The sequence below is a fragment of the Quercus suber genome, unplaced genomic scaffold (genome assembly GCF_002906115.3).
Source record: "Quercus suber isolate HL8 unplaced genomic scaffold, Cork oak 2.0 scaffold_150, whole genome shotgun sequence".
NCBI lineage: Eukaryota > Viridiplantae > Streptophyta > Magnoliopsida > Fagales > Fagaceae > Quercus > Quercus suber.
The window spans coordinates 414,141-427,222 of NW_027069611.1; the positions used below are offsets into that span (position 1 = coordinate 414,141).

Below are 13,082 nucleotides of genomic sequence, written 5' to 3' on the forward strand. Positions count from 1 at the left end.
CAAACGGTTACAAGTAAAAGAATCCTAGTACCTTATACCAACCTACAGTTGAACCCTTACCCCAATACCTAATTGGACTTGTTTTGCAATGACAATCTCTCATTTTCAATGCACGGCTTCTAGTACGTGACTAACCAATTGTGTGAATCTCAGTATGCGACTTAATCACCAACTTGAGAAGGATGTTGGCTATAAAGTTCTTCAGTTCATCCAAATGATGAAAATTAAGAAGCGCCTTGGTCACAAAACCCTAAGGTGTACAAACATAACACTTCTTCAAGAGAATGATGAACTAGGGCAAATTCTGTCTCCGGTCACAATTTGCATGAACAAGACTTTGCTCTACACTTGTGCAACTGTGCCATCTTTGATGGCCCTTAAAATAATCCTTATATATGTTTAGGGTTGTGAAAAAAGAAAGCCTAAGCACATACTCACGGATTGGATGCTGTTAGGTTCTAAGGAATTAGGAACTAATGTATTAGAAATCTATTTTGTAATGTTGGCAAACTATGATCAAAACGGTTTTTAGTCTTGTTTAGACTTGCTCAAAGTTTATGCTTTTTATGTAAAGTTGGAATCGAGTTGTTGCAGGATTTACTGTGTAAATCTGCCTAGCTCGATTGATCGAGAATTAAACTCGACCGATCGAAAGTCGTGCAGATTATTTTTTCTGCAGAATTTCCAACTTAGCCTAAGCACGTTTGACTTGTAGGGTTTTATGTTTTACTTTAAGTATAAAAGGAAAAACCCTAGCCACGTTTTGAGGTGGCTCTTTATGCTGTGTGTGTGAATCTTTTGTAAGATCTAGAGGTGTTTGCCTTCACACATACTTAGAGTTTCCAAGATTCAAGATTATGTCAAGAACTTGGTGATCATTCAGTTGCAGATTCAAAAGCTTAAAGATAAACAAGCGGGAGTGCTTGTACTTGTAGGGAATCCAAGAAAGTAGTAGTCCGTGGACTCGAAACTATCATGGGGTCGTGGTAGTAAGTTTCCTACTTGAGGTAGTAATAGGATGTTAGTAGTCTAAGTTGCTATTGTGTAAATTTCAATTCTTTCATAGTGGATTCAATTTACCTTGAGGATAGCTAGGTTAAATCCTCCCCAAGTTTTTTACTGGTTTGGTTTTCCTGGGTCATCATATATTTGTGTTCTTTATTTTCTACACTTTACATTGATATGATATATTTGTGTTAACCTAGATCTGATAATTTGACTAAGTAATCACTTGGCTAATTAAGTAGGTTAATCTGGTTGTGTTTTAAGGGGTCTAAAAACGTACAAGTGGTATCATAGCGGGTAGCTCCATGTCTGTAGATCCTTTGATCTAAGAGCTGATCCTTGACCCCGGTTGTTATGGAACACAGACACTCTCTTGTTATTCCACCTCATTTTGATGGGAATAATTATGCTTATTGGAAAGTAAGGATGAAAGCATTCCTGAAATCTATTGATGAGAGAGTCTGGAACTCTGTTGAATACGAATTGGAGAAGCCCACTACTCTTGTGAGTGAGTGGAAAACTTCTCAAAAAGAAGCAGCTGCTTTCAATAGCAAAGCTATGAATGCTATCTTTAATGCTGTTTCTATGGAGGAATTTAAGAGAATCTCTAATGTTGAGGTTGCTCATACTGCTTGGAATATCCTCCAGACTGTGTACAAAGGCACAAAGACAGTTAAGATAAATAAATTGCAACAATTAACTTCTAGATTTGAAAGCATTAGGATGTTTGATGGTGAATTTTTTGATAAATTCTATGCTAAGCTTAATGATATTGTTAATTCTGCTTATAATCTGAGTGAAATCTATGATCAACCTAAAATTGTTAGGAAAATTCTTAGATCTTTGACTGAAGATTTTAGACCCAAAGTGATTGCCATCACTGAAAGCAAGGATGTGGACTTCATCGCTGTTGATGAACTTGTAGGATCACTTCAGTCCTATGAGTTGGACCTACCTAAGACTAGCAAATCCAAATCAATGACTCTTAAGTCTGTTGATGATGTTGATGTGAGTGGATTTGATGATGAGTTCTCTGCTACAGAGATTGATTACCTTGCCAAGAACTTTAGAAATTTTCTTAGAAATAATAATAGAAGGGCAAGAGGTAAGAACACTGCTGAACCTAGAAATTTTAAGAGGAATGATCCCACTAAGGTTAATAACACTAAAAAACCTAAAGAGAAAGTAGGTCAACCTTCAAATAATTCTATGGGGCAACAATATTTTAGGTGTTAAGGGTATGATCATATGAAATTTGAATGTCCTACATACTTGAGCTCTAAGGGTAAGACTATGGCTGTAACCCTTAGTAATGATGAAGTTTCCGATGATGAGTCTGGTTGTGACGAGGATGGAAACTTTATTGCTTTCACTGCTACTACTGTAGTTAATGATAGTATTACTGTTGAAGAGGACCTTTCTGATAGGGAACTCTTTGATGATGCAGATTTACAAGAAGCCTACAATAAGCTTTGCAAAGTTGCTGCAAAGGATGCTATGAGTGTTGATTTAAGCTTAAAGAAAATTGCATCTCTTGAACTTGATAAGAAAAATTTTCTTGTGAAACTATTTGATGCTAATGAGTTATTGAATAATGTGAAGATTGAGAACATGCTTTTGCTTGATAAAGTTAAAAATTTGGAACTTGAATTATCTGTTGCTAAAGAACAAATTAATAGGTCTGCAAGTTCCAAACTTGATCACATGCTGATTGTTCAAAAGTCTCCCTCTGACAAAACTGGCTTAGGTTTTGTAGAAAGCATCTCTGTGCCTGAACCCTATTCCACAAATTTTATTCCTTCTACTAAACCCTCTGTGAGTGAGGTTGTCAATCCCTCTATGAGTAAGGCTGCTAAACCTATAGATGTTATACCTCCTAGGAAGATTAGGGTTGATCTTCATGAGTCTAAACCTAAGGCTCCTAATCCTCCTAAGGGCAAGTTGCAAGTTAAGTCTGCTTGGGTTTGTCATTTTTGTGGAAAGTCTAGGCACATTCATCCAAACTATTTCAAGTTGCAAGCTACTAAGCGAGCAAATAAACCAAAAGTACTTGTGCCTCAAGCACAAGATCCTATGGTACTTATTGGTGAATTGGTAAAGGCTCTAAACCTTTATTCCAATCCTGGAGTTGGTCATCATTCTAATGTGAATAAGAACTCCAATTCTCAAGGTGCATCTAAAAAGCTTTGGATGCAAAAGGTTCAATCTAATTGAGTCTTTCTAACATGGTCCTTGTGCTTCATTGCTCTACTCTTTGTGACCATTTTTCTTGATGTTTTGTTTTCTCTGTTTTCTAGGATTTGCATTGCATAACATTCATGCATTTCATTCTAGGTTTATTTTTGTTATTTTTTTTAAAAAAAAAAAAGGAAAAAGGAAGCATAATGTGTTTTGCATTATTTTTTCTTAGATTTGAAATCAAGGTTGACCAATTTATTTTTACATAACATGTTTATGTACCTTGTTTAGCTTTGATGAACTTAATTTTTGCATTTTACTAGTTTTAGCACAGTAGTGCATGTTGTATGGGAAGATGTTTATAGTTTTTGATCACTTTGTCTTGATCTTGAAGTCACATGCCTTTGATTGTCGGATTAGATCTTATTGAGAAAGGCATAAATAACCATCTCACCACTGTTTACTAGCCAATCATGAACACCTTAGTGCATATCGTAAAATTTTTGTGCTCGAGAAAGTATAGCACATACACAAAAAGAACATGAGGTGTAGCCTCAGTTTAAATGCTAAAATTGGTGTATACATTATTAGACTTTAAGTTAAAGCAGTCAAATAAAATTGGTGTGTACATTATCCCAGCTATTTTTTATAAGTTTCTGCTTAATTAAAATTGGTGTGTACAATATGAGGCAAATTAAGAAACTTACATGATTGCAAGCTTTTATTCTATGAGATGTGGGAGTTATATGATGTAACTCTTTAGGTGATAGTCTCTTTCAAATTCTATGTGAAGAATTTTGTAGACTTTGTGATTGATTTCTATTTACATATCACCTCACAGGTATCTCAAGCTTTTGTTAGTTGCACACACTACACAAATTACTCTTTGCTAAACTTTGTACATGTTATTGTGTGTGATTTTTGTTTGGCCAACCAAGTTTGAAAATTCCTTGAGTTTTATGGAAAACATGTTTGTTGTTTAAGAATTTAAGGTGAATTGATTGAAAATCTTAATTTTGGGAAAACTAGGTTCAAAACATGTGTTTTTGAAAAGCATTTCATCTCATACTCATGCATTTTATTCCTAAAAATTCAATGCTTTGAGGAGTTTTTGCATAAAATTACTTTGTTTTTCAAAAATGTGATTTTTCTAGAATTTCGATCGATCAAACTTGTTTTTCGACCGATTGAAATTGCGATTAAAATTTTGGTTAGCCTCTATCTGTTTTAATCGGTGCTCGATTGCTAATGGATCAATTGAAGCATTTTCAACCGATTGAACCTATTTTTCAATCGATCGAAAATCATATGGAGAGTTTTTTTAAAATCTTTGTCTTTTCATGTGTTCTACCTTATTTCAAACTTTTTCAAAACACTTTTCTCTCTCATTCGATCGATCAAGGCTACCAAAGCAATATTTTGTCATTTTCCTCCAAAATTTTTGCAAGGGTTTTCTCATCTAAGGCCGGTAAGACCTTTTTACCCTTCCTTTTGCATTTATTTTCATGTTTCATGCATTAAATCATGCATTTTGGGGAAAATTTTGAACCAATGTTTTTTTTTTTGGGATTTTTGATGATTCAAGCTGTTTTTCTTAAAATTGATCAATGGGTTTTTGTTATAAGATGCTATATAACTGTTCTTGATGGTTTAATTTGATCAATTTGATGATTTGTGAGAAATTGAAAATTCTAGGGCTTGAATATACCCAAAATGGGGATTTTGTTAAATTGAGCTTTAATTGATGAAATTGGCTTATTTGATTGATTGATTTGGTCATTATAATATGTTATCTATCTTGTTTAATGATCAATTGGTCCAATTTCTTGAAAATTGTACAAGTGGTTTTTCAATTTTTTGGGGTTTTTGATAAAAACTCTATGCTCAAGCCAATTTTGTAATTTTAAAGTTCAATTGAACATATTCTCACTACATTAGAGCATGCATCATTTGCTTTTACTGTTCATGCATCACATAGAACTGTTATTTCTATATTTTTGTGCTTACTTGTAGTCTACTCTTGGGTTTTCTTGTTTTCTCTTTCCTTGTTTCTTTTCTATTTGTCCTATTCCAATCTTAAATCATGGTTAGGAAGACTAGAGCCCATAGGACACCTACTTCCACCTCTGCTCCTTCTTTTGATAGTGAGAGGTTTCTGAGTGAGAAAAACCAAGAGATGTTTGAGAAACATTTGGGTTGAGAGAAAGGTTTTGTTAGATGAGCTTGATCCTGCCATTAAGGCTAATTTTGAGTGTAGGGGCTGGCTACCATTGTTGGATATTGATCATCCACCTCCAGCTACTCTGATTAGAGAGTTCTATTCGAATCTCTTTATCCACATCTATGATTCCAACATTTTAGTTAAGAGTTGTATATGAGGTGTAGAGTACACCATTACTCCTTTAGTAGTGGCTAATGCTCTTGGGGTACTAGTGGTCCAGCATCCTGTCTACCCGTATGATGAATCTCCTCTCTATGACGACATCATGTCTTACATCACTAGGTCTTCTATCCAATGGAGTTCTGATCCTCAGATCACTACTACTAAGGATCCACTATCTTTTCATTGGGATTGCTTGTCATTCCTTGTGGCCTATCTCTTATCTGTACACTATTCCTTTGGAGCGTTATGCATTTTTGTATGCCTTAGTTACTGATACTCCTATGATTTTTCTTCATCTTTTTATTCGTTCTTTGAACGAAGTTCATAGGAGTAGTGCTACTGCTCATGCTCTTTTCTTCCCCGTTTTTAGTCATAGGATTCTTTTGCATCTAGCTTTAGATGAGTTTTTGGCATCTGAGCCTGTCCATGTTATTGCTCCCATAGGTGCCACATTTCTTAGGTAGAGGGCTGCTTAATTGAGACCGAGCTCTAAACGTCCTAGGGTTAAGTCTTCTTATGTTGCGCCTCCTCCTCCCTCTTCTACAAGTACTACTTCTGCTGAGGCGTTTGTTGATCCTGTTGCTGTTGTTGTTGTTCCCTCACCATCTACTTCGGATGATTTCGACATTTGACGTACGTTGGAGATTGTCATGACCGTTCAAGTGGCTCATGGTCAGCTTTTGGTAGACATGCTTGATGAGCTTCGTGCTTTACGAACAGATNTTTTTTTTTTTTTTTTTTTTTTTTTTTTTTTTTTTTGCTCATGATGTATTTTGTTTGGGTTGTCCATGATAAGGGGAGATACATTGTTGATATATGTTTCTTGTTTCACATTGCTTATTGATTTATATTTATGAGTTATTCATGATATATGTCTTTATTTTGTGTTATGTGAAATCAAGAAGTTATTTTGTTTTACTTGTATTTTCCACACATGTGTTTATGCCTTTGTTGAGTGTTTCAGGAAATATACAGGTTGATTCAATTGTGCTGCTATCTACACTTGCAACTGATAGATAGTAGTTAGGTTGAATTTGTTTTGTTGGGCAATATTTTTATAATGGGCTGTTTTTTTGTAAACTTTGAGCATTTTGTTAGTTTGTGTTTTGTCACAGATTGCCAAAGGAGGAGTTTGTTAGGTTCTAAGGAGTTAGAAACTAATGTATTAGAACTCTATTTTGTAATGTTGGCAAACCATGATCAAAACAATTTTTAGTCTTGTTTAGACTTGCTCAAAGTATATGCTTTTTATGTAAATTTGGAATTGAGTTGCTGTAGGATTTATTGTGTAAATCTGCCTGGCTCGATCGATTAAGAATTAGACTCGACCAATCAAAAATCTTGCAAATTGTTTTTTCTGTAGAATTTCTAACTTAGCCCAAACCTGTTTGACATGCAAGGTTTTATATTTTACTCTAAGTATAAAAGGGAAAACCTTAGCCACATTTTGAGGTGGCTCTTTATGCTGTGTCTGTGAATCTTCTGTGAGATCTAGAGTTGTTTGCCTTCACACATAGTTAGGGTTTCCAAGATTCAAGATTATGTCAAGAGCTTAAAGATACACAAGCGGTAGTGCTTGTACTTGCTAGGAATCCAAGAAAGAAGTAGTGCGTGGACTCGGAGCTATCATGGAGTTGTGGTAGTAAATTTCCTAATCGAGGTAGCAATAGGATGTTAATGGTCTAAGTCACTATTGTGTAAATTTCAATTCTTTCATAGTGGATTCGGTTTACCTTGCGGATAGTTAGGTTAAATCCTCCCTAGGTTTTTTACCAGTTTGGTTTTCCTGGGTCATCATATTTTTGTGTTCATTATTTTCTGCACTTTACATTAATATGATATATTTGTGTTAACCTAGATCTAATAATTTGACTAAGTAATCACTTGGCTAATTAACTAGGTTAATCTGGTTGTGTTTTAAGGGGTCTAAAAATGTACAGATGCAAAACAGACCTGAAAATCTATTTTTCATAAACTCGATAGATAGCCATCTATCGAGCTAGCTGTCAAGCCACGGGCTTCAATAGCTAAACTTCGATAGATGCTAGCTGTCGAGCTAGCTATCAAGTTTTAAAATCCAACACTTTCTTATTTGTTTCTTGGACAGACTTGCATGACTTTAACACTTGAACTTGAAATCTTGTTTCTTGAAGCATTAAACACATCCTAGATCTACCCAATTACAAGTAAAGTGTGTTTTGTCCAAGGATTAGCCAATTACTTAAAATAGTGATATATGTTCCTAACATTGAATCATATATGTCCTAACAATTCCAAACATCTTTGAAGCTACAAATATAGAGAGCGTTCAAACATCAATTGCTATTATAAAGCAAAGTTGATGTAATCAGTTAACCACATTTGCTAATTAAATCTTCGAGCAGAGATCTCAGAGTCACGAACAAAGGAGTTCGTGTGCAACTATCCATAATAGGAGAGAACGAGGATTCGGAGCTTCGTGTGGTCACGTCAATAAGTTCTACATAAGGTAGCAGTATATTTAGGATTAAGTCTATTTACAAAATTCAATTCTATTAATGAATGTGTTGCCTTGAGGTTTGTTTAGGTTAAATCACCTCTAGGTATTTTTCTCAGAAACGGGTAATGTAATTAGTTTTCTTAGATCATCATTTTTTGTGTCTATATGATTTGTGCTTGTTTGGCATGTTAATCAATTAAATCAAGAGCATAGTTAATTAATTGATTAATTATTTGGTTAAAAGTTGATTAATTTTGTGACAATCGGGATCTAAAACCCTTATAATGTCATGAACATAGGACATTACAGAGGCACATATCATCTTCTTATTATAGATTGAAGGCTTGAAGCTTAAGGTTACAATTAAGTATGGAGTCAAAACTTTGTTTGCTAAACTTTGTCCAACTTTGTTCAACATATATACTTGTTCAGCAAGAAGAACACGACCCCACTGAAAAAAAAAAAAAAAAAAACAGATGCTGTAGCGTTTTGTTTGTAACAAAGCCTACAATTTTATTCCAACCAAATGCATGGCAAGCTCCCTCAAAAAGAAGAAAACGGCATGGCAATTGGCAGGCACATGACTTACATTTTCTTGATCAAATACCTTTGAACCAAGCGAGGAAGAAACAAAACGATTAGGAACACATTGAGACAGACAATAGCACTATGTTTGTAACAGAGTGTACCATTTTATTTCTAGGCATTTACATGACAAGGATATGCCTATTATTGATTATAAATGCGGAAAACAAAAAATAAAAGAGTACCCTCATGCATGGTGAACCAGATAGTAGATTGAGACATCATCTCCAAACATTTCATGTAAATTTTGTCCGACGCCCACGCATCATTCCACAAGGACAATTGAGTAATAATGAACGGGCAGAAATCTGTTACAAGTTCAAGTGTCCAAATCTTAATGTTTTGCTTGAACGACTGAAAAAATCAAAACGAATAGAGAAGGAAAAGAAAAAAGAAAGGCAGTCTCACCTTCGCATAAAGCTCCATTCAGCATTGACTACTGCACATCAATAACTATTGCTGGCGAGTAAGCAATAACTCCCCAAATTTGGTCCTTGGTTTCCTCAATTTTTTCTATGAAATTATCTGGCATGTCCTTTAACTTCAATTCATGAAGAGTCTTTAGATGCCTCAACCCCGTGGGAACTTCCAATTTTTGGCAGGACCGAATCTCCAACTGCTTGAGGTTTGGCATTGCTTGTTCCTCCACTTTCCATTCTTCTAGTTCACAAAGCTTCCAGAATTTCAAAACTAGAAGCTTGGGAAAGCCTCCGTTGGAGCAAATCATGCTATTCCCAATATATGAAAGAGAGTAGAAACTGAGAGATTTAAGGTTATGAAGCTTCTCTAACTCTTTCATTGGATCGTCTGAAAGTCTAGAGGCTGATAAGGTAAGGTATGTCAAGCTTTCAGGAAGTCTATTAATGGTTGTGATGTTGGAACGTTTTTCTAATTTTCCAGACAAATATAGGATGGAGAGGCTATCAAGGCCAGACAAATCCATCAACTTTAGATCCTGAGGCTCACCCATTTCATCAATTGATTTCAACTTCAAAGTTTCAAGTTGTGTTAGTTTCCCAAGACTCTCTGCCAATGCTTCTTGTTGTAATAGGACCAATTGGATTGCCATTTTCAATTTTCTGAGCTTGATCAACTTGTACAGTCCTTCCCTAAGAGGACTGTCCTTATCTACAAATGCACCTTGCAGTGTTAGTAGATTTTGCAGAGAATTCCCTTTTGGATGATGCACAATTTTGCTTCTGTAAGTCTCGTTCATGTATAGATACTTAAGTTCTTGCAATTTCCATATTGAACTAGGGAGAGTGCGTATATATGTATGCTCCATATCAAGACTTTCAAGCTTCAGTAGCTTACCAATTGACGATGGGATGGTCTCTAGGTAGGTCCACCTTAGGCCCAGATACCTTAAAAGAATTAATTTTCCTATAATGTTAGGCAATTGAGGTCTGAATACATGTTCAAGATCAAGAACCTGTAATTGTAAGAGATGCCCACTTGCAATACCCTTGCGAAGGAAGTTACCTATGTCCTCTCCAGGTTTATATCCTTCTCGAGTATCAAAGAAAAGAATGGAGTTGGAATTTCTGTAGCTTTTCACATTTGGTGAATTTGTGCTCCTACCTTGACTTTGACTGCAACCACCATCACTTTCATCAAAATAATAAGCAAGCCGCCCGTCTAATCTAGAACTTAGAGATGCTGTGGAAGTGATCTTACTATTGAGTCGTAACCACAGTTCTCGAAGAGCACTAGGGAAGCAACAAGTCTTGACCGTCCTATTAACTTTCCTTGCCAATACTTGTACTAAGTCGAGGCTTATCAACTCTTCGAAATAATTATCTGCAACGGATTGTGTGTTTGCAAACCCTTCTGCAACCCACAAAGCAGTTAATCTCCCTGCAGGAATTTCAAAGTCTCTAGGAAAGAGAGACAAATAAGAAAGACATTGCCTTAGATGCAAAGGCAAGTCTTTTTCAATTGTTTCCAATGTTTCCAACCATGGTGCTTGGTTATGATCGATATGTTCAAGTACCCTTAACAACTCGTCAGCAGTGACTTCTTTCCCTGACAATAGATACCCAACACGTAAGATTGAAAGTGGTAAGCCCCCACATCTTCCTACAACTTTATTTGCTAGTGCTTTCACTTTCGGAGACAGTTCAGGTCCAGAAAGTTCTGGCTGAAACCGCACCATCTGTGTAAACAATCTCCAGCTCTGCTCTTTGGTTTTTAGTCGAAGTTGGTGGGGGACACTACTTTGGTCAGCATGTACAGCTACACTCTTGTATCGTGTAGTCAACAAAATTCTGCTACCATTTGTGGTTCCTGGAATTGCTTCTTTTAGATCATCCCAGGCTTTGTTTGTTGAGATGTTGTCCAGAACTACAAGGTACTTGTCCCTCCTCAAGAATTCACGTGCCTTTCGGATCAAGTATTCTTTTCCACTGCGTTCATTATCAGTTCTTGGGACCTGCTCTCCAATAATCTTTAGAACATTTTCACCAGCCACTTTATTAGTTAAAGCCACCCAAAGAAAGAAATTAAAATGTTCCCGAATAGCTGTATGTTCACAAATTATCTTTGCCAGAGTTGTCTTACCTATGCCCTTCATCCCTACAATGGAAACAATACTAGACTGATGTTCAAGGTTGGTCAGTCGTGAGACCACTTCATGTATGTCTTCCTCCAATCCGACAACAAAGTTTGTGTCTTCCCTCAGTTCAGTGCGACATACCCTTATCTTCATCTCAAGAAGACTGAGAGCTTGCACCAATTTGTCAATTTCTGCAAAAAAAGTTAACCAAGATTCTGTGTTGTTTTGACTGTTGCTGATTTCGGAGGCTGAACTTTCTATATAAGTTTCCAAAGAAGTCTCTGCATCTCTAACAATGATCTTCATCTGATCTGTCCAAGCCCTTCTTGAATTCTTCATGCCACCAATTGCTTTTGCATATCTGAAGTGCCCATACACCTTCACAAAAAGATCGGATAGATTTTTGAGATTATTAGTAGCAGTTTCCATGGTTTGCTCCTCAATAGTGATCAGGAAGTTCTGAATCTTGTCTACAAAGGATAAAATACCAATGAAGTCATCGCTGATTTGAGATGGAAGAGTTCGTTGTTGTGGCCCTTGTGGGGGCTGGTGGAGGAATTTTGTTCGGCCTCTTCTGATGAAGGTGAAACCATACACAATCTTTCTTTCAAAGAGGTCACTGAGCCGATCAATGTTTTTGATTGGAGCAGGGCTTCCCAAATCCAAAGGCCAGATCATTTGATTTGCTGTTGTAGTGGTGGTGATGTCTCGATGCAATTCGCCTATAATCTTCTCGGCTTCAATCACCCAAGCCTTTTCAGTTTCACTTTCCAATATAAGACCTTCGAAATCTTTCAGGAAAGCAACCACTAGCTCCACAAACAACTTGATAGACTCTATTTGGCCTCGCGTGACAAGCATTAGACCCGGATTTTCACGCTCCAACAAGCCATTAATTTCAGCTTCAATAGTGGCTACTGATACACTTGGTTTATATACATCAGATGGTTGTTTCTCTATTGGTCTGTCCTGCAAGCTTCTAACGTTAGACCTTGACTTCTCCATGGCTCCATAGATCTCTTTAGCTTCTTCTTCTTTTTTCGTGCTGATGTGATCATTTATCTTATTCTCAATCTGATCCATGTCAGCGCCGAGGCCACCAATTTTTCTGAAATCCCAGAAAGAAGCCAACTCAGAAATTTTCTTCTTTGACTTAATTTCTTGTAGGTTTTAACGCAGTGCTCTGCCTTGCAAACTATAGTTTTGGTTTCGTCCAACCATTTTCTCTCTGCATCATGTAGTCGAACAGTCATTCCTGGTTTCAGTTGTGAATCCCAAAGTTGAAGGGATTTCTCATCTATCTCTTTCCCTGATTTTGAAAGGTATTCTCCATCTTTTATGAGAGCATCCAGGAGCCTCCATTCCCTTCTAATCCACTTGTACTTATCTTCCAAACGTTGAAACCTAAATTCAGTCAGGATAATGCAGGCGATGTACACCAGCAATAGGACTGCCAAAATAGTAATAAAATAGGCATGGAAGAGTTTAGAGATTACAGACAAGATGCCCATGGGTGCTCTCTTCTGTTTGCCAGTAAGCAAAACAAAGCAACGAAAGAGGTATTTACACAGCTTGAATTAATGAAATAAAAGTGGACGTTACATTGTTCAAAAGTGAGAATTACTGAATCACCAAGATAGAATAGGTGGACCAAGTGAAATGGATTTCGGCTGAAAACCTGAAACTTTGAACCTCAACTGTAGGAGGAAAAACATAAAAATAAAGATCTTAGTAGAAAAATAGAGATTGAGCCAAAGAAGCCCAGGTTGCGGAGTCGGAGGTAGTTGATTTTCGTTATTGATAATAATAGGGAAATTTTCAGACTACAGTATATACAATATTTCGTACAATATTTACACTTTTACATTTCATATTTCAAAAATGATGTGAAAGTGTAT

General features: G+C 36.3%; 1 protein-coding gene across 1 annotated transcript; it reads right to left on the reverse strand.

Annotated features, from left to right (window-relative positions):
• Positions 1-9,066: 9,066 nt before the first annotated feature.
• Positions 9,067-12,267, reverse strand: LOC112023795 (probable disease resistance RPP8-like protein 2). The gene has a single exon (XM_024056418.1). The coding sequence runs from the start codon at positions 12,265-12,267 to the stop codon at positions 9,067-9,069; it is 3,201 nt and encodes a 1,066-aa protein (XP_023912186.1).
• Positions 12,268-13,082: the final 815 nt, after the last annotated feature.

Excerpts from the sequence above, each read along its gene's own strand:
- LOC112023795 (XM_024056418.1), bottom strand. The coding sequence starts at position 12,267 with ATGGATCAGATTGAGAATAAGATAAATGATCACATCAGCACGAAAAAA.